The 23,448-nt window shown below is 61.7% G+C and overlaps 1 protein-coding gene across 2 annotated transcripts in view; it reads right to left on the reverse strand.

Annotated features, from left to right (window-relative positions):
- Window positions 1-2,449: 2,449 nt before the first annotated feature.
- The window catches only part of RPA1 (replication protein A1), a 71,237-nt gene continuing 50,238 nt past the window's right edge, over window positions 2,450-23,448 (reverse strand). For both annotated transcript variants that reach the window (XM_078769368.1, XM_068111295.2), the window contains 2 exons: window positions 3,205-3,291; window positions 2,450-2,962 (listed from right to left, as the gene is read on the reverse strand). In XM_078769368.1, coding sequence (XP_078625494.1) covers window positions 2,864-2,962; window positions 3,205-3,291 — 186 coding nt within the window. In that variant the 3' untranslated portion in view covers window positions 2,450-2,863. The remainder of the gene's footprint in view (window positions 2,963-3,204; window positions 3,292-23,448) is intronic.

Here is a 23,448-nt window from a genome sequence, read left to right on the forward strand (position 1 = left end):
ACCACGTTCACCTCCCGACTACCCAAATACATCCCCACATCCCAAATATCGGCGCCGTCGCCCACGGAGCCAGTTGAAGGCTGTGTCCTGCTAACCTATCAATTTTTATCCCAGCCTCCAACACTTTGATCTAACACACCTGGATCAATAATGGTGCCACTGCGCAGTGTCCACCATGGCCTCAAGATCTACCCTTAAATTTAGATCAAACCCTCGGATTCCCCATGCCAAATATTTTTCATAATTTACTAATTTCACCAAATAAGGGTGCTTTTCCATACACATACCAGCCGAGCATGGCCCATATGCTCGGCTCATTACAAATTCCCGATTAATCAATCCCATGGCTCTCTTCCCAAGCTGAGAGTCCACAAATCACAACAGGACATCTGTGGAAAATCACTCGCACACAATCATGTTCCACAGATGCCCCAATGGTTGTCCGGTGGGCGACAAACACACCCGTCCATGCAGATCGACCCGCGTCCATAGACCAGCACAGCATGGCAGGTCACCACATGCTGGCTGTCCGAGTCTCAGGGAGAGGCTGTCAGGCCGCATGCCCGGGTGGTCACATCAGACCCAAGTTGGCCGTCTGTGATGCCACCACCAAAGCGCGACCTACAACACCTCCCCCAAGTCGTCCTCATTATACACCATCCTAGGTACCTGAGAAACCACCCCGGGCTGCACGCTCTTCCATCCCCACTGTTGATTCCCCCCGTTTAGATTCAAATTCTGCCGCCCGTGGTTTCTCCTATGCCCCACATCTATCAGACTGGGTTGCACCCTTTTCAATTTCCAATGCCATCTCTTCCCCTGATACTTGTTAACTCTTTCCCCCAGGTCTTGTGTTGTTCCCTCAATGTTTCCTTCCAATCGTTCATCCTTTCCATCAGTTTCGTCACTCAATCGTTCCCCATACTCATTCTGAGCCTTAATTTTCTCTCCCATTCCCTTTACATTCCCCTTCAATTTGTCACTCAATTCCTTCAATTGTTCACCCTGGGCATTCAATCTCCTCATACTTCCCCCTCATACCTCTTTTGTTCATCCATGTTGTTATTCTGGGTATCCATTTTGTTATTTAATCCCTTCATTTCTCCCCTCAACATGTCCTTTAATAATTGGACCCAGACCTGGTCGGGTATCGCGGCCGTTCATTGTTCCCGGCTCCCCCATGGGGGAGAGCGGTGGACTAATGCTCAGGACAAGGGACGTTTCACTCCTAACCTCAAATTCCCCTGTATCCTGCTCACTTCCAGAGCCTTCAGGCTCCCCAACCCGTTCTTCCACATCAGTCACCCCCTCCATCCGCTGAGGAAGTAGTTCTCCCGCACGTGTTTTCATTTTACCTCAGATTATTTTTTTTTAGAAATGTTGGCGTGCAGCTCGCTTCTCCAGTCGTGCCTGTCCTTCGGAACTCTGCATGAATGGTGTAAACTCAAAGTCCCTCGTAAAGGGCGCTATAAAAAGGTTCACGCGCTCGTGAAAGAATCCAAGGAATTCCACTCCCGCAATGTACTCCGACCGTTCGGTGTGTCTCGAACAAAGAGCGAGGCGAGTGAGAAGCAGGAAAATGTCGGGTCTCGACAGTTCACAAATCGGATCTCAAAGATAAGCAGCACACAGACGTCCACCGTCACCCAGCACGCGAGCAATCAAGAGTACAAGAACGCAAGAGGCAGTGTACACGAGAAGAAGAAGGGTCAAAATGCCAGCCAGCGCATTCTTTTAACAGCCAACCTCTGGCGTCCTCCAATCAACGCACAGTCCCCTTTGTGACGCAGTCCGCCTCTCAATCAAAACCTCCCGCCCAATCACGGCCCTCTGGGCGTGGCTCTCGGCCTGCTTGCCTTTGTGGCGATGCAGCCGCCGCGGTGCTATCGGCAGTGTTCCAAACTGGCTTCCGGTTGGTCGTTATCTATTTAGTGTGGTTTAATGGCCATTCTCACTGGTGTCTATTGCGGTGCCATGAGGGACAAGGGATGTAAATTACTGAGGTTTTACGAACAAGGTAGTAGTTAACATAAACCCTATAACTAGTTAACATGCCCCATTCCTCATAATGGGGACGATGATACACCTTAATCCGACATCCGGGCTAAACAAGTACTCATTACATGGTGGTTCCTACACGACATTCGGAGCACCTACCTATACAAATCTGCCTGGTCTAAAGTAATCACTGCCTACCCCCAACAACCATAACAATATGTATGTGTCCATATGTGTGTGTGTGTGCACAGTAATTACACAACGATCAAAACTTTTGAAAGTTTGTTCCAGATTCTCCTATTGTCCCATCGGAGTGCCGGACATGTTCAGTGTGTATTTAATTTATTTGTGACGTTACGCAGCGAGTTAAGCCTCAAAGACAGTGTCCATGGCACAGCAATGGATGACAAAGGATGTATATGTATGAAGGGAGTTCCAAAGACACCACAAATAAATATTGTAATTTTATTGTTAAACAATTAACTTATAATACAGTTTATCGACTACAGCCATAAGGTATAACCAGCAATACTAATGAAGCAGCGACTTTAACAGTTATTCAGAAATTGTCATTAAACAATCGACTTCAGCATGAATCAACTTCTAGTTTATGGTTTTTAGGATTTTAAAGGAGGAACCAAAGAATGTCATTAACAAAAATGCTTCATTACAATGTAGTTGGCTCAAAGCGAACTATCAAGAATGATCGCAAATAGGAAAAAAGGCTAGATTAAGAAAAGATGCAGAAACAGGTTAAGGGCTTCACTTGAGCTGTGGAAGTGCAAAATGAATACCAAAAATTCTTTCCATTGGAGGACAAAAGGCAGGACAGGCAGGAAAAAAAGGAAGGGAACGTTAAAAGGTGTCAGTTGAGTGCCCGGATGCGGTCGATGAGCTGACGTGCGTAGACCGTGTGATCTATAGGAGTGGCTTCCACGACAGTTGCTTTGATGCGACTCTCATCCTAGCAGGAGGGGATTGTGGGGAGACGAGAGAAATCGAAAACGTTATGTCCATTCGGCTTTGATCATGGCTGGGAGGGGAGGGGAGGGGAGGGGAGGGGAGGGGAGGGGAGGGGAGGGGGGGACACATGTTTTGACATGAGGGGTGGTGTATAGTATGTGAGTAGAGGGGTGGTGTATAGTATGTGAGGAGAGGGGTGGTGTATAGTATGTGAGTAGAGGGATTGAGGGGGTCAGGTCTTACATGAAAGTTCTCCAGTTTAACCCTCAATCGAAATATTAAGGAGACGAAGTTGGCATTCTGAAAAATGTCGTCGAACGCTTGCTCATCCTGCAGTAAAAAAATGGTTACAAGTGTAAATAATTTAAATATCCAAACACAAACGCTATTTTAATACAATTTACAAATGAGCGAAATCGAGATGTGCCAATAGGGAGTGAAGAAAGGATAAAATGGAATTGAAGTTTGATATTAAATGTTTGGAGGAATCCACCTAATTCTGGTTGATATGGCATTAATTAAAGAAGTGGGGGTATATCAAACTAACGGGATAAATCTTCCATCAAGCCACCAGGGAGTAAATTTTGAATCTACTAATACCAGGCCGCCTGCCCATTTAACTGCCAGACATGGAATTTCCCACTGGACCATTTTGTATTTCATCCATTTAACCGCTGGACAATATTCCAGGCCATTGCTCAACTGAATCCACCCAAGCAGAAAAGAAAACAAGTGGCAACAATGCTCTGTCATGTAATCGATCTTTGAAAACACCATTTATAAACAAATTATATATTTTAAAAACCCTGCCCTCCCATCATCCTGCTTCCTGCCCTCGACCTCTCCCTCCCCCGGCATGCTGTTCCCTGCCATCTCCCTCCCCCGGCATGCCGATCCCTGCCATCTCCCTCCCCCGGCATGCCGATTCCTGCCATCTCCCTCCCCCGGCATGCCGATCCCCGCCATCTCCCTCCCCCGGCATGCCGATCCCCGCCATCTCCCTCCCCCGGCATGCCGATCCCCGCCCTCTCCCTCCCCCGGCATGCCGATCCCCGCCCTCTCCCTCCCCCGGCATGCCGATCCCCGCCCTCTCCCTCCCCCGGCATGCCGATCCCCGCCCTCTCCCTCCCCCGGCATGCCGATCCCCGCCCTCTCCCTCCCCAGGCATGCCGATCCCCGCCCTCTCCCTCCCCCGGCATGCCGTTCCCCGCCCTCTCCCTCCCCCGGCATGCCGATCCCCGCCCTCTCCCTCCCCCGGCATGCCGATCCCCGACCTCTCCCTCCCCCGGCATGCCGATCCCCGACCTCTCCCTCCCCCGGCATGCCGATCCCCGCCCTCTACCTCCCCCGGCATGCCGTTCCCCGCCCTCTCCCTCCCCCGGCATGCCGATCCCCGCCCTCTCCCTCCCCAGGCATGCCGATCCCCGACCTCTCCCTCCCCCGGCATGCCGATCCCCGACCTCTCCCTCCCCCGGTATGCCGATCCCCGCCCTCTACCTCCCCCGGCATGCCGTTCCCCGCCCTCTCCCTCCCCCGGCATGCCGATCCCCGCCCTCTCCAGGCATGCCGATCCCCGCCCTCTCCCTCCCCCGGCATGCCGTTCCCCGCCCTCTCCCTCCCCGGGCATGCCGTTCCCCGCCCTCTCCCTCCCCCGGCATGCCGATCCCCGCCCTCTCCCTCCCCCGGCATGCCGATCCCCGACCTCTCCCTCCCCCGGCATGCCGATCCCCGACCTCTCCCTCCCCCGGCATGCCGATCCCCGCCCTCTACCTCCCCCGGCATGCCGTTCCCCGCCCTCTCCCTCCCCCGGCATGCCGATCCCCGCCCTCTCCCTCCCCAGGCATGCCGATCCCCGACCTCTCCCTCCCCCGGCATGCCGATCCCCGACCTCTCCCTCCCCCGGCATGCCGATCCCCGCCCTCTACCTCCCCCGGCATGCCGTTCCCCGCCCTCTCCCTCCCCCGGCATGCCGATCCCCGCCCTCTCCCTCCCCAGGCATGCCGATCCCCGACCTCTCCCTCCCCCGGCATGCCGATCCCCGACCTCTCCCTCCCCCGGCATGCCGATCCCCGACCTCTCCCTCCCCCGGCATCATCCCACTCCATCCTCCCACTGCAGCATCCCACTCCATCCTCCCACTGCAGCATCCCACTCCATCCTCCCACTGCAGCATCCCACTCCATCCTCCCACTGCAGCATCCCACTCCATCCTCCCACTGCAGCATCCCACTCCATCCTCCCACTCCATCCTCCCCCATCCTCCCACTCCATCCTCCCCCATCCTCCCACTCCATCCTCACACTCCATCCTCCCCCATCCTCCCACTCCATCCTCCCCCAGCATCTCCCTCCCCGGCATGCCGATCCCCGCCCTCTACCTCCCCCGGCATGCCGATCCCCGCCATCTCCCTCCCCCGGCATGCCGATCCCCGCCCTCTCCCTCCCCCGGCATGCCGCTCCCCGCTCCCCGCCCTCGTCCTCCCACCGCATCCTCCCACCGCATCCTCCCACCGCATCCTCCCACCGCATCCTCCCACCGCATCCTCCCACCGCATCCTCCCACCGCATCCTCCCACCGCATCCTCCCACCGCATCCTCCCACCCCATCCTCCCACCCCATCATCCCACCCCATCCTCCCACCCCATCCTCCCACCCCATCCTCCCACCCCATCCTCCCACCCCATCCTCCCACCCCATCCTCCCACCCCATCCTCCCACCGCATCATCCCACCCCATCCTCCCACCGCATCATCCCACCGCATCCTCCCACCGCATCATCCCACCGCATCCTCCCACCGCATCATCCCACCCCATCCTCCCACCGCATCATCCCACCGCATCCTCCCACCGCATCATCCCACCCCATCCTCCCACCCCATCATCCCACCCCATCCTCCCACCGCATCATCCCACCGCATCATCCCACCGCATCCTCCCACCGCATCATCCCACCCCATCCTCCCACCCCATCATCCCACCCCATCCTCCCACCCCATCCTCCCACCGCATCATCCCACCCCATCCGCCCACCGCATCATCCCACCCCATCCTCCCACCGCATCCTCCCACCGCATCCTCCCACCGCATCATCCCACCGCATCCTCCCACCGCATCATCCCACCCCATCCTCCCACCGCATCATCCCACCCCATCCTCCCACCGCATCATCCCACCCCATCCTCCCACCCCATCCTCCCACCCCATCCTCCCACCGCATCATCCCACCCCATCCTCCCACCCCATCCTCCCACCGCATCCTCCCACCGCATCCTCCCACCGCATCCTCCCACCGCATCATCCCACCGCATCCTCCCACCGCATCATCCCACCGCATCATCCCACCGCATCATCCCACCCCATCCTCCCACCGCATCATCCCACCCCATCCTCCCACCCCATCCTCCCACCCCATCCTCCCACCCCATCCTCCCACCCCATCCTCCCACCCCATCCTCCCACCGCATCCTCCCACCCCATCCTCCCACCGCATCATCCCACCCCATCCTCCCACCGCATCATCCCACCGCATCATCCCACCCCATCCTCCCACCGCATCATCCCACCCCATCCTCCCACCGCATCATCCCACCCCATCCTCCCACCGCATCATCCCACCCCATCCTCCCACCGCATCATCCCACCCCATCCTCCCACCGCATCATCCCACCGCATCATCCCACCCCATCCTCCCACCCCATCCTCCCACCGCATCCTCCCACCGCATCATCCCACCGCATCCTCCCACCCCATCCTCCCACCGCATCATCCCACCCCATCCTCCCACCGCATCCTCCCACCCCATCCTCCCACCGCATCATCCCACCCCATCCTCCCACCGCATCATCCCACCGCATCATCCCACCGCATCATCCCACCCCATCCTCCCACCCCATCCTCCCACCCCATCCTCCCACCCCATCCTCCCACCCCATCCTCCCACCCCATCCTCCCACCGCATCATCCCACCCCATCCTCCCACCGCATCATCCCACCCCATCATCCCACCGCATCATCCCACCCCATCCTCCACCGCATCATCCCACCCCATCCTCCACCGCATCATCCCACCCCATCCTCCACCGCATCATCCCACCCCATCCTCCACCCCATCCTCCACCGCATCATCCCACCCCATCCTCCACCGCATCATCCCACCCCATCCTCCCACCGCATCATCCCACCCCATCCTCCCACCGCATCATCCCACCCCATCCTCCCACCGCATCATCCCACCCCATCCTCCCACCGCATCATCCCACCCCATCCTCCCACCGCATCATCCCACCCCATCCTCCCACCGCATCATCCCACCCCATCCTCCCACCGCATCCTCCCACCGCATCATCCCACCGCATCCTCCCACCGCATCCTCCCACCGCATCATCCCACCCCATCCTCCCACCGCATCATCCCACCCCATCCTCCCACCGCATCATCCCACCCCATCCTCCCACCCCATCCTCCCACCCCATCCTCCCACCCCATCCTCCCACCCCATCATCCCACCGCATCATCCCACCCCATCCTCCCACCGCATCCTCCCACCCCATCCTCCCACCGCATCCTCCCACCGCATCCTCCCACCGCATCCTCCCACCGCATCCTCCCACCGCATCCTCCCACCGCATCATCCCACCGCATCCTCCCACCGCATCATCCCACCGCATCATCCCACCCCATCCTCCCACCGCATCATCTCACCCCATCCTCCCACCCCATCCTCCCACCCCATCCTCCCACCCCATCCTCCCACCGCATCCTCCCACCCCATCCTCCCACCGCATCCTCCCACCCCATCCTCCCACCGCATCATCCCACCCCATCATCCCACCCCATCCTCCCACCGCATCATCCCACCCCATCCTCCCACCGCATCATCCCACCCCATCCTCCCACCGCATCATCCCACCCCATCCTCCCACCGCATCATCCCACCGCATCATCCCACCCCATCCTCCCACCCCATCCTCCCACCGCATCCTCCCACCGCATCATCCCACCGCATCCTCCCACCGCATCATCCCACCCCATCCTCCCACCGCATCATCCCACCCCATCCTCCCACCGCATCATCCCACCCCATCCTCCCACCGCATCATCCCACCCCATCCTCCCACCGCATCATCCCACCCCATCCTCCCACCGCATCATCCCACCCCATCCTCCCACCGCATCATCCCACCCCATCCTCCCACCGCATCATCCCACCCCATCCTCCCACCGCATCATCCCACCCCATCCTCCCACCGCATCATCCCACCGCATCATCCCACCCCATCCTCCCACCCCATCCTCCCACCCCATCATCCCACCCCATCCTCCCACCGCATCATCCCACCCCATCCTCCCACCGCATCATCCCACCCCATCATCCCACCGCATCATCCCACCCCATCCTCCACCGCATCATCCCACCCCATCCTCCACCGCATCATCCCACCCCATCCTCCACCGCATCATCCCACCCCATCCTCCACCGCATCATCCCACCCCATCCTCCACCGCATCATCCCACCGCATCATCCCACCCCATCCTCCACCGCATCATCCCACCCCATCCTCCACCGCATCATCCCACCCCATCCTCCACCGCATCATCCCACCCCATCCTCCCACCGCATCATCCCACCCCATCCTCCCACCCCATCCTCCCACCGCATCATCCCACCCCATCCTCCCACCGCATCATCCCACCCCATCCTCCCACCGCATCATCCCACCCCATCCTCCCACCGCATCATCCCACCCCATCCTCCCACCGCATCATCCCACCCCATCCTCCCACCGCATCATCCCACCCCATCATCCCACCCCATCCTCCCACCCCATCATCCCACCCCATCCTCCCACCCCATCATCCCACCCCATCCTCCCACCGCATCATCCCACCCCATCCTCCCACCGCATCATCCCACCCCATCCTCCCACCCCATCCTCCCACCGCATCATCCCACCCCATCCTCCCACCGCATCATCCCACCCCATCCTCCCACCGCATCATCCCACCCCATCCTCCCACCGCATCATCCCACCCCATCCTCCCACCGCATCATCCCACCCCATCCTCCCACCGCATCATCCCACCCCATCCTCCCACCGCATCATCCCACCCCATCCTCCCACCGCATCATCCCACCCCATCATCCCACCCCATCCTCCCACCGCATCATCCCACCCCATCCTCCCACCCCATCCTCCCACCGCATCATCCCACCCCATCCTCCCACCGCATCATCCCACCCCATCCTCCCACCGCATCATCCCACCCCATCCTCCCACCGCATCATCCCACCCCATCCTCCCACCCCATCCTCCCACCCCATCCTCCCACCGCATCATCCCACCCCATCCTCCCACCGCATCATCCCACCCCATCCTCCCACCGCATCATCCCACCCCATCCTCCCACCGCATCATCCCACCCCATCCTCCCACCGCATCATCCCACCCCATCCTCCCACCGCATCATCCCACCCCATCCTCCCACCCCATCCTCCCACCCCATCCTCCCACCCCATCCTCCCACCGCATCATCCCACCCCATCCTCCCACCGCATCCTCCCACCGCATCCTCCCACCGCATCCTCCCACCGCATCATCCCACCGCATCATCCCACCGCATCCTCCCACCGCATCATCCCACCGCATCATCCCACCCCATCCTCCCACCGCATCATCCCACCCCATCCTCCCACCGCATCATCCCACCCCATCCTCCCACCCCATCCTCCCACCGCATCCTCCCACCGCATCATCCCACCGCATCATCCCACCGCATCCTCCCACCGCATCATCCCACCGCATCATCCCACCGCATCATCCCACCCCATCCTCCCACCGCATCATCCCACCCCATCCTCCCACCCCATCCTCCCACCGCATCATCCCACCCCATCCTCCCACCCCATCCTCCCACCGCATCCTCCCACCGCATCCTCCCACCCCATCCTCCCACCGCATCCTCCCACCCCATCCTCCCACGCCATCCTCCCACCGCATCCTCCCACGCCATCCTCCCACCCCATCCTCCCACGCCATCCTCCCACTCCATCCTCCCACTCCATCCTCCCCCAGCATCCCACTCCATCCTCCCCCAGCATCCCACTCCATCCTCCCCCAGCATCCCACTCCATCCTCCCCCAGCATCCCACTCCATCCTCCCCCAGCATCCCACTCCATCCTCCCCCAGCATCCCACTCCATCCTCCCCCAGCATCCCACTCCATCCTCCCCCAGCATCCCACTCCATCCTCCCCCAGCATCCCACTCCATCCTCCCCCAGCATCCCACTCCATCCTCCCCCAGCATCCCACTCCATCCTCCCCCAGCATCCCACTCCATCCTCCCCCAGCATCCCACTCCATCCTCCCCCAGCATCCCACTCCATCCTCCCCCAGCATCCCACTCCATCCTCCCCCAGCATCCCACTCCATCCTCCCCCAGCATCCCACTCCATCCTCCCCCAGCATCCCACTCCATCCTCCCCCAGCATCCCACTCCATCCTCCCCCAGCATCCCACTCCATCCTCCCCCAGCATCCCACTCCATCCTCCCCCAGCATCCCACTCCATCCTCCCCCAGCATCCCACTCCATCCTCCCCCAGCATCCCACTCCATCCTCCCCCAGCATCCCACTCCATCCTCCCCCAGCATCCCACTCCATCCTCCCCCAGCATCCCACTCCATCCTCCCCCAGCATCCCACTCCATCCTCCCATCGCATCATCCCACTCCATCCTCCCACCGCATCATCCCACCCCATCCTCCCACCCCATCCTCCCACCCCATCCTCCCACCGCATCCTCCCACTCCATCATCCCACGCCATCCTCCCACGCCATCCTCCCACGCCATCCTCCCACCCCATCCTCCCACCCCATCCTCCCACCCCATCCTCCCACTCCATCCTCCCACTCCATCCTCCCACTCCATCCTCCCACTCCATCCTCCCACTCCATCCTCCCACTCCATCCTCCCACTCCATCCTCCCACTCCATCCTCCCACTCCATCCTCCCACTCCATCCTCCCACTCCATCCTCCCACTCCATCCTCCCACTCCATCCTCCCACACCATCCTCCCACTCCATCCTCCCACTCCATCCTCCCACTGCATCATCCCACTCCATCCTCCCACTCCATCCTCCCACTCCATCCTCCCACTGCATCATCCCACTCCATCATCCCACTCCATCATCCCACTCCATCATCCCACTCCATCATCCCACTGCATCATCCCACTGCATCATCCCACTGCATCATCCCACTGCATCATCCCACTCCATCCTCCCACTGCATCATCCCACTCCATCATCCCACTGCATCATCCCACTCCATCATCCCACTCCATCCTCCCACTGCATCATCCCACTGCATCCTCCCACTCCATCCTCCCACTGCATCATCCCACTGCATCATCCCACTGCATCATCCCACTCCATCATCCCACTCCATCCTCCCACTGCATCATCCCACTGCATCCTCCCACTGCATCATCCCACTGCATCATCCCACTGCATCATCCCACTCCATCATCCCACTCCATCCTCCCACTGCATCATCCCACTGCATCCTCCCACTCCATCCTCCCACTCCATCCTCCCACTCCATCCTCCCACTCCATCCTCCCACTCCATCCTCCCACTCCATCCTCTCACCGCATCCTCCCACCGCATCATCCCACCCCATCCTCCCACCGCATCATCCCACCCCATCCTCCCACCGCATCATCCCACCCCATCATCCCACCGCATCATCCCACCCCATCCTCCCACCGCATCATCCCACCCCATCCTCCCACCGCATCATCCCACCCCATCCTCCCACCCCATCCTCCCACCGCATCATCCCACCCCATCCTCCCACCCCATCATCCCACCCCATCATCCCACCCCATCCTCCCACCGCATCATCCCACCCCATCCTCCCACCGCATCATCCCACCCCATCCTCCCACCGCATCATCCCACCCCATCCTCCCACCGCATCATCCCACCCCATCCTCCCACCGCATCATCCCACCGCATCCTCCCACCGCATCCTCCCACCGCATCATCCCACCGCATCATCCCACCCCATCCTCCCACCGCATCATCCCACCGCATCCTCCCACTCCATCATCCCACTCCATCATCCCACTCCATCATCCCACTGCATCATCCCACTGCATCATCCCACTGCATCATCCCACTGCATCATCCCACTCCATCCTCCCACTGCATCCTCCCACTGCATCATCCCACTGCATCATCCCACTGCATCATCCCACTGCATCCTCCCACTCCATCCTCCCACTCCATCCTCCCACTCCATCCTCCCACTCCATCCTCCCACTCCATCCTCCCACTCCATCCTCCCACTCCATCCTCCCACTCCATCCTCCCACTCCATCCTCCCACTCCATCCTCCCACTCCATCCTCCCACTCCATCCTCCCACTCCATCCTCCCACTCCATCCTCCCACTCCATCCTCCCACTCCATCCTCCCACTCCATCCTCCCACTGCATCCTCCCACTGCATCCTCCCACTGCATCCTCCCACTGCATCCTCCCACTGCATCCTCCCACTGCATCATCCCACTGCATCCTCCCACTCCATCCTCCCACTCCATCCTCCCACTCCATCCTCCCACTCCATCCTCCCACTCCATCCTCCCACTCCATCCTCCCACTCCATCCTCCCACTCCATCCTCCCACTGCATCCTCCCACTGCATCCTCCCACTGCATCCTCCCACTCCATCCTCCCACTCCATCCTCCCACTCCATCCTCCCACTCCATCCTCCCACTGCATCCTCCCACTCCATCCTCCCACTGCAGCATCCCACTCCATCCTCCCACTGCAGCATCCCACTCCATCATCCCACTCCATCCTCCCACTGCAGCATCCCACTCCATCCTCCCACTCCATCCTCCCACTGCAGCATCCCACTCCATCCTCCCACTGCAGCATCCCACTCCATCCTCCCACTGCAGCATCCCACTCCATCCTCCCACTCCATCCTCCCACTGCATCATCCCACTCCATCCTCCCACTGCATCCTCCCACTGCATCCTCCCACTGCATCCTCCCACTGCATCCTCCCACTGCATCCTCCCACTCCATCCTCCCACTCCATCCTCCCACTCCATCCTCCCACTCCATCCTCCCACTGCATCCTCCCACTCCATCCTCCCACTGCATCCTCCCACTGCATCCTCCCACTGCATCCTCCCACTGCAGCATCCCACTCCATCCTCCCACTGCAGCATCCCACTCCATCCTCCCACTCCATCCTCCCACTCCATCCTCCCACTGCAGCATCCCACTCCATCCTCCCACTCCATCCTCCCACTGCATCCTCCCACTGCATCCTCCCACTGCAGCATCCCACTCCATCCTCCCACTGCAGCATCCCACTCCATCCTCCCACTGCAGCATCCCACTCCATCCTCCCACTGCAGCATCCCACTCCATCCTCCCACTGCAGCATCCCACTCCATCATCCCACTCCATCCTCCCACTGCAGCATCCCACTCCATCCTCCCACTGCAGCATCCCACTCCATCCTCCCACTGCAGCATCCCACTCCATCCTCCCACTGCAGCATCCCACTCCATCCTCCCACTGCAGCATCCCACTCCATCCTCCCACTGCAGCATCCCACTGCAGCATCCCACTCCATCCTCTCATTGCAGCATCCCACTCCATCCTCCCACTGCAGCATCCCACTCCATCCTCCCACTGCAGCATCCCACTCCATCCTCCCACTGCAGCATCCCACTCCATCCTCCCACTGCAGCATCCCACTCCATCCTCCCACTGCAGCATCCCACTCCATCCTCCCACTGCAGCATCCCACTCCATCCTCCCACTGCAGCATCCCACTCCATCCTCCCACTGCAGCATCCCACTCCATCCTCCCACTGCAGCATCCCACTCCATCCTCCCCCAGCATCCCACTCCATCCTCCCCCAGCATCCCACTCCATCCTCCCCCAGCATCCCACTCCATCCTCCCCCAGCATCCCACTCCATCCTCCCCCAGCATCCCACTCCATCCTCCCACCGCATCATCCCACTCCATCATCCCACTCCATCATCCCACTCCATCCTCCCACCGCATCCTCCCACCGCATCATCCCACTCCATCATCCCACTCCATCATCCCACTCCATCATCCCACTCCATCATCCCACCCCATCATCCCACCCCATCCTCCCACCCCATCCTCCCACCGCATCCTCCCACTCCATCATCCCACCGCATCCTCCCACGCCATCCTCCCACCGCATCATCCCACCCCATCCTCCCACTCCATCCTCCCACCCCATCCTCCCACTCCATCCTCCCACTCCATCCTCCCACTCCATCCTCCCACTCCATCCTCCCACTCCATCCTCCCACTCCATCCTCCCACTCCATCCTCCCACTCCATCCTCCCACACCATCCTCCCACTCCATCCTCCCACTGCATCATCCCACTCCATCCTCCCACTCCATCCTCCCACTCCATCCTCCCACTCCATCATCCCACTCCATCATCCCACTCCATCATCCCACTCCATCATCCCACTGCATCATCCCACTGCATCATCCCACTGCATCATCCCACTGCATCATCCCACTGCATCATCCCACTCCATCCTCCCACTGCATCATCCCACTGCATCATCCCACTCCATCCTCCCACTGCATCCTCCCACTGCATCATCCCACTGCATCATCCCACTGCATCCTCCCACTGCATCCTCCCACTGCATCCTCCCACTCCATCCTCCCACTCCATCCTCCCACTCCATCCTCCCACTCCATCCTCCCACTCCATCCTCCCACTCCATCCTCCCACTCCATCCTCCCACTCCATCCTCCCACTGCATCCTCCCACTGCATCCTCCCACTGCATCCTCCCACTCCATCCTCCCACTCCATCCTCCCACTCCATCCTCCCACTCCATCCTCCCACTCCATCCTCCCACTCCATCCTCCCACTCCATCCTCCCACTGCATCCTCCCACTGCATCCTCCCACTGCATCCTCCCACTGCAGCATCCCACTCCATCCTCCCACTGCAGCATCCCACTCCATCATCCCACTCCATCCTCCCACTGCAGCATCCCACTCCATCCTCCCACTCCATCCTCCCACTGCAGCATCCCACTCCATCCTCCCACTGCAGCATCCCACTCCATCCTCCCACTGCAGCATCCCACTCCATCCTCCCACTCCATCCTCCCACTCCATCCTCCCACTCCATCCTCCCACTGCAGCATCCCACTCCATCCTCCCACTGCAGCATCCCACTCCATCCTCCCACTGCAGCATCCCACTCCATCCTCCCACTGCAGCATCCCACTCCATCCTCCCACTGCAGCATCCCACTCCATCATCCCACTCCATCCTCCCACTGCAGCATCCCACTCCATCCTCCCACTGCAGCATCCCACTCCATCCTCCCACTGCAGCATCCCACTCCATCCTCCCACTGCAGCATCCCACTCCATCCTCCCACTGCAGCATCCCACTCCATCCTCCCACTGCAGCATCCCACTGCAGCATCCCACTCCATCCTCTCATTGCAGCATCCCACTCCATCCTCCCACTGCAGCATCCCACTCCATCCTCCCACTGCAGCATCCCACTCCATCCTCCCACTGCAGCATCCCACTCCATCCTCCCACTGCAGCATCCCACTCCATCCTCCCACTGCAGCATCCCACTCCATCCTCCCACTGCAGCATCCCACTCCATCCTCCCACTGCAGCATCCCACTCCATCCTCCCACTGCAGCATCCCACTCCATCCTCCCACTGCAGCATCCCACTCCATCCTCCCCCAGCATCCCACTCCATCCTCCCCCAGCATCCCACTCCATCCTCCCCCAGCATCCCACTCCATCCTCCCCCAGCATCCCACTCCATCCTCCCCCAGCATCCCACTCCATCCTCCCACCGCATCATCCCACTCCATCATCCCACTCCATCATCCCACTCCATCCTCCCACCGCATCCTCCCACCGCATCATCCCACTCCATCATCCCACTCCATCATCCCACTCCATCATCCCACTCCATCATCCCACCCCATCATCCCACCCCATCCTCCCACCCCATCCTCCCACCGCATCCTCCCACTCCATCATCCCACCGCATCCTCCCACGCCATCCTCCCACCGCATCATCCCACCCCATCCTCCCACTCCATCCTCCCACCCCATCCTCCCACTCCATCCTCCCACTCCATCCTCCCACTCCATCCTCCCACTCCATCCTCCCACTCCATCCTCCCACTCCATCCTCCCACTCCATCCTCCCACTCCATCCTCCCACTCCATCCTCCCACACCATCCTCCCACTCCATCCTCCCACTGCATCCTCCCACTGCATCATCCCACTCCATCCTCCCACTCCATCCTCCCACTCCATCCTCCCACTCCATCATCCCACTCCATCATCCCACTCCATCATCCCACTGCATCATCCCACTGCATCATCCCACTGCATCATCCCACTGCATCATCCCACTGCATCATCCCACTCCATCCTCCCACTGCATCATCCCACTGCATCATCCCACTCCATCCTCCCACTGCATCCTCCCACTGCATCATCCCACTGCATCATCCCACTGCATCCTCCCACTGCATCCTCCCACTGCATCCTCCCACTCCATCCTCCCACTCCATCCTCCCACTCCATCCTCCCACTCCATCCTCCCACTCCATCCTCCCACTCCATCCTCCCACTGCATCCTCCCACTGCATCCTCCCACTGCATCCTCCCACTCCATCCTCCCACTCCATCCTCCCACTCCATCCTCCCACTCCATCCTCCCACTCCATCCTCCCACTCCATCCTCCCACTCCATCCTCCCACTCCATCCTCCCACTGCATCCTCCCACTGCATCCTCCCACTGCATCCTCCCACTGCAGCATCCCACTCCATCCTCCCACTGCAGCATCCCACTCCATCATCCCACTCCATCCTCCCACTGCAGCATCCCACTCCATCCTCCCACTCCATCCTCCCACTGCAGCATCCCACTCCATCCTCCCACTGCAGCATCCCACTCCATCCTCCCACTGCAGCATCCCACTCCATCCTCCCACTCCATCCTCCCACTCCATCCTCCCACTCCATCCTCCCACTCCATCCTCCCACTCCATCCTCCCACTGCATCCTCCCACTCCATCCTCCCACTCCATCCTCCCACTCCATCCTCCCACTCCATCCTCCCACTGCATCCTCCCACTCCATCCTCCCACTGCATCCTCCCACTGCATCCTCCCACTGCATCCTCCCACTGCAGCATCCCACTCCATCCTCCCACTGCAGCATCCCACTCCATCCTCCCACTCCATCCTCCCACTGCAGCATCCCACTCCATCCTCCCACTGCATCCTCCCACTGCAGCATCCCACTGCATCCTCCCACTGCAGCATCCCACTCCATCCTCCCACTGCAGCATCCCACTCCATCCTCCCACTGCAGCATCCCACTCCATCCTCCCACTGCAGCATCCCACTCCATCATCCCACTCCATCCTCCCACCGCATCATCCCACCCCATCCTCCCACCGCATCATCCCACCCCATCCTCCCACCGCATCATCCCACCCCATCCTCCCACCGCATCATCCCACCGCATCATCCCACCCCATCCTCCCACCCCATCCTCCCACCGCATCCTCCCACCGCATCATCCCACCGCATCCTCCCACCCCATCCTCCCACCGCATCATCCCACCCCATCCTCCCACCGCATCCTCCCACCCCATCCTCCCACCGCATCATCCCACCCCATCCTCCCACCGCATCATCCCACCGCATCATCCCACCCCATCCTCCCACCGCATCATCCCACCCCATCCTCCCACCCCATCCTCCCACCCCATCCTCCCACCGCATCATCCCACCCCATCCTCCCACCGCATCATCCCACCCCATCATCCCACCGCATCATCCCACCCCATCCTCCACCGCATCATCCCACCCCATCCTCCACCGCATCATCCCACCCCATCCTCCACCGCATCATCCCACCCCATCCTCCACCCCATCCTCCACCGCATCATCCCACCCCATCCTCCACCGCATCATCCCACCCCATCCTCCCACCGCATCATCCCACCCCATCCTCCCACCGCATCATCCCACCCCATCCTCCCACCGCATCATCCCACCCCATCCTCCCACCGCATCATCCCACCCCATCCTCCCACCGCATCATCCCACCCCATCCTCCCACCGCATCATCCCACCCCATCCTCCCACCGCATCCTCCCACCGCATCCTCCCACCGCATCCTCCCACCGCATCCTCCCACCGCATCATCCCACCCCATCCTCCCACCGCATCATCCCACCCCATCCTCCCACCGCATCATCCCACCCCATCCTCCCACCCCATCCTCCCACCCCATCCTCCCACCCCATCATCCCACCGCATCATCCCACCCCATCCTCCCACCGCATCCTCCCACCCCATCCTCCCACCGCATCCTCCCACCGCATCCTCCCACCGCATCCTCCCACCGCATCCTCCCACCGCATCCTCCCACCGCATCATCCCACCGCATCCTCCCACCGCATCATCCCACCGCATCATCCCACCCCATCCTCCCACCGCATCATCTCACCCCATCCTCCCACCCCATCCTCCCACCCCATCCTCCCACCCCATCCTCCCACCGCATCCTCCCACCCCATCCTCCCACCGCATCCTCCCACCCCATCCTCCCACCGCATCATCCCACCCCATCATCCCACCCCATCCTCCCACCGCATCATCCCACCCCATCCTCCCACCGCATCATCCCACCCCATCCTCCCACCGCATCATCCCACCCCATCCTCCCACCGCATCATCCCACCGCATCATCCCACCCCATCCTCCCACCCCATCCTCCCACCGCATCCTCCCACCGCATCATCCCACCGCATCCTCCCACCGCATCATCCCACCCCATCCTCCCACCGCATCATCCCACCCCATCCTCCCACCGCATCATCCCACCCCATCCTCCCACCGCATCATCCCACCCCATCCTCCCACCGCATCATCCCACCCCATCCTCCCACCGCATCATCCCACCCCATCCTCCCACCGCATCATCCCACCCCATCCTCCCACCGCATCATCCCACCCCATCCTCCCACCGCATCATCCCACCCCATCCTCCCACCGCATCATCCCACCGCATCATCCCACCCCATCCTCCCACCCCATCCTCCCACCCCATCATCCCACCCCATCCTCCCACCGCATCATCCCACCCCATCCTCCCACCGCATCATCCCACCCCATCATCCCACCGCATCATCCCACCCCATCCTCCACCGCATCATCCCACCCCATCCTCCACCGCATCATCCCACCCCATCCTCCACCGCATCATCCCACCCCATCCTCCACCGCATCATCCCACCCCATCCTCCACCGCATCATCCCACCGCATCATCCCACCCCATCCTCCACCGCATCATCCCACCCCATCCTCCACCGCATCATCCCACCCCATCCTCCACCGCATCATCCCACCCCATCCTCCCACCGCATCATCCCACCCCATCCTCCCACCCCATCCTCCCACCGCATCATCCCACCCCATCCTCCCACCGCATCATCCCACCCCATCCTCCCACCGCATCATCCCACCCCATCCTCCCACCGCATCATCCCACCCCATCCTCCCACCGCATCATCCCACCCCATCCTCCCACCGCATCATCCCACCCCATCATCCCACCCCATCCTCCCACCCCATCATCCCACCCCATCCTCCCACCCCATCATCCCACCCCATCCTCCCACCGCATCATCCCACCCCATCCTCCCACCGCATCATCCCACCCCATCCTCCCACCCCATCCTCCCACCGCATCATCCCACCCCATCCTCCCACCGCATCATCCCACCCCATCCTCCCACCGCATCATCCCACCCCATCCTCCCACCGCATCATCCCACCCCATCCTCCCACCGCATCATCCCACCCCATCCTCCCACCGCATCATCCCACCCCATCCTCCCACCGCATCATCCCACCCCATCCTCCCACCGCATCATCCCACCCCATCATCCCACCCCATCCTCCCACCGCATCATCCCACCCCATCCTCCCACCGCATCATCCCACCCCATCCTCCCACCGCATCATCCCACCCCATCCTCCCACCGCATCATCCCACCCCATCCTCCCACCGCATCATCCCACCCCATCCTCCCACCCCATCCTCCCACCCCATCCTCCCACCGCATCATCCCACCCCATCCTCCCACCGCATCATCCCACCCCATCCTCCCACCGCATCATCCCACCCCATCCTCCCACCGCATCATCCCACCCCATCCTCCCACCGCATCATCCCACCCCATCCTCCCACCGCATCATCCCACCCCATCCTCCCACCCCATCCTCCCACCCCATCCTCCCACCCCATCCTCCCACCGCATCATCCCACCCCATCCTCCCACCGCATCCTCCCACCGCATCCTCCCACCGCATCCTCCCACCGCATCATCCCACCGCATCATCCCACCGCATCCTCCCACCGCATCATCCCACCGCATCATCCCACCCCATCCTCCCACCGCATCATCCCACCCCATCCTCCCACCGCATCATCCCACCCCATCCTCCCACCCCATCCTCCCACCGCATCCTCCCACCGCATCATCCCACCGCATCATCCCACCGCATCCTCCCACCGCATCATCCCACCGCATCATCCCACCGCATCATCCCACCCCATCCTCCCACCGCATCATCCCACCCCATCCTCCCACCCCATCCTCCCACCGCATCATCCCACCCCATCCTCCCACCCCATCCTCCCACCGCATCCTCCCACCGCATCCTCCCACCCCATCCTCCCACCGCATCCTCCCACCCCATCCTCCCACCGCATCCTCCCACGCCATCCTCCCACCGCATCCTCCCACCGCATCCTCCCACCCCATCCTCCCACCGCATCCTCCCACCCCATCCTCCCACCCCATCCTCCCACCCCATCCTCCCACCGCATCCTCCCACCGCATCCTCCCACCCCATCCTCCCACCGCATCCTCCCACCCCATCCTCCCACGCCATCCTCCCACCCCATCCTCCCACCGCATCCTCCCACCCCATCCTCCCACGCCATCCTCCCACCGCATCCTCCCACGCCATCCTCCCACCCCATCCTCCCACGCCATCATCCCACCGCATCATCCCACCCCATCCTCCACCGCATCATCCCACCCCATCCTCCACCGCATCATCCCACCCCATCCTCCACCGCATCATCCCACCCCATCCTCCCACCGCATCATCCCACCCCATCCTCCCACCCCATCCTCCCACCGCATCATCCCACCCCATCCTCCCACCGCATCATCCCACCCCATCCTCCCACCGCATCATCCCACCCCATCCTCCCACCGCATCATCCCACCCCATCCTCCCACCGCATCATCCCACCCCATCCTCCCACCGCATCATCCCACCCCATCATCCCACCCCATCCTCCCACCCCATCATCCCACCCCATCCTCCCACCCCATCATCCCACCCCATCCTCCCACCGCATCATCCCACCCCATCCTCCCACCGCATCATCCCACCCCATCCTCCCACCCCATCCTCCCACCGCATCATCCCACCCCATCCTCCCACCGCATCATCCCACCCCATCCTCCCACCGCATCATCCCACCCCATCCTCCCACCGCATCATCCCACCCCATCCTCCCACCGCATCATCCCACCCCATCCTCCCACCGCATCATCCCACCCCATCCTCCCACCGCATCATCCCACCCCATCCTCCCACCGCATCATCCCACCCCATCATCCCACCCCATCCTCCCACCGCATCATCCCACCCCATCCTCCCACCCCATCCTCCCACCGCATCATCCCACCCCATCCTCCCACCGCATCATCCCACCCCATCCTCCCACCGCATCATCCCACCCCATCCTCCCACCGCATCATCCCACCCCATCCTCCCACCCCATCCTCCCACCCCATCCTCCCACCGCATCATCCCACCCCATCCTCCCACCCCATCCTCCCACCGCATCATCCCACCCCATCCTCCCACCGCATCATCCCACCCCATCCTCCCACCGCATCATCCCACCCCATCCTCCCACCGCATCATCCCACCCCATCCTCCCACCCCATCCTCCCACCCCATCCTCCCACCCCATCCTCCCACCGCATCATCCCACCCCATCCTCCCACCGCATCCTCCCACCGCATCCTCCCACCGCATCCTCCCACCGCATCATCCCACCGCATCATCCCACCGCATCCTCCCACCGCATCATCCCACCGCATCATCCCACCCCATCCTCCCACCGCATCATCCCACCCCATCCTCCCACCGCATCATCCCACCCCATCCTCCCACCCCATCCTCCCACCGCATCCTCCCACCGCATCATCCCACCGCATCATCCCACCGCATCCTCCCACCGCATCATCCCACCGCATCATCCCACCGCATCATCCCACCCCATCCTCCCACCGCATCATCCCACCCCATCCTCCCACCCCATCCTCCCACCGCATCATCCCACCCCATCCTCCCACCCCATCCTCCCACCGCATCCTCCCACCGCATCCTCCCACCCCATCCTCCCACCGCATCCTCCCACCCCATCCTCCCACGCCATCCTCCCACCGCATCCTCCCACGCCATCCTCCCACCCCATCCTCCCACGCCATCCTCCCACTCCATCCTCCCACTCCATCCTCCCCCAGCATCCCACTCCATCCTCCCCCAGCCTCCCACTCCATCCTCCCCCAGCATCCCACTCCATCCTCCCCCAGCATCCCACTCCATCCTCCCCCAGCATCCCACTCCATCCTCCCCCAGCATCCCACTCCATCCTCCCCCAGCATCCCACTCCATCCTCCCCCAGCATCCCACTCCATCCTCCCCCAGCATCCCACTCCATCCTCCCCCAGCATCCCACTCCATCCTCCCCCAGCATCCCACTCCATCCTCCCCCAGCATCCCACTCCATCCTCCCCCAGCATCCCACTCCATCCTCCCCCAGCATCCCACTCCATCCTCCCCCAGCATCCCACTCCATCCTCCCCCAGCATCCCACTCCATCCTCCCCCAGCATCCCACTCCATCCTCCCCCAGCATCCCACTCCATCCTCCCCCAGCATCCCACTCCATCCTCCCCCAGCATCCCACTCCATCCTCCCCCAGCATCCCACTCCATCCTCCCCCAGCATCCCACTCCATCCTCCCCCAGCATCCCACTCCATCCTCCCCCAGCATCCCACTCCATCCTCCCCCAGCATCCCACTCCATCCTCCCATCGCATCATCCCACTCCATCCTCCCACCGCATCATCCCACCCCATCCTCCCACCCCATCCTCCCACTCCATCATCCCACCGCATCCTCCCACGCCATCCTCCCACCGCATCCTCCCACCCCATCCTCCCACCCCATCCTCCCACTCCATCCTCCCACTCCATCCTCCCACTCCATCCTCCCACTCCATCCTCC

The sequence above is a fragment of the Myxine glutinosa genome, unplaced genomic scaffold, assembly GCF_964187855.1.
Source record: "Myxine glutinosa unplaced genomic scaffold, kmMyxGlut1.1 SCAFFOLD_2275, whole genome shotgun sequence".
NCBI lineage: Eukaryota > Metazoa > Chordata > Myxini > Myxiniformes > Myxinidae > Myxine > Myxine glutinosa.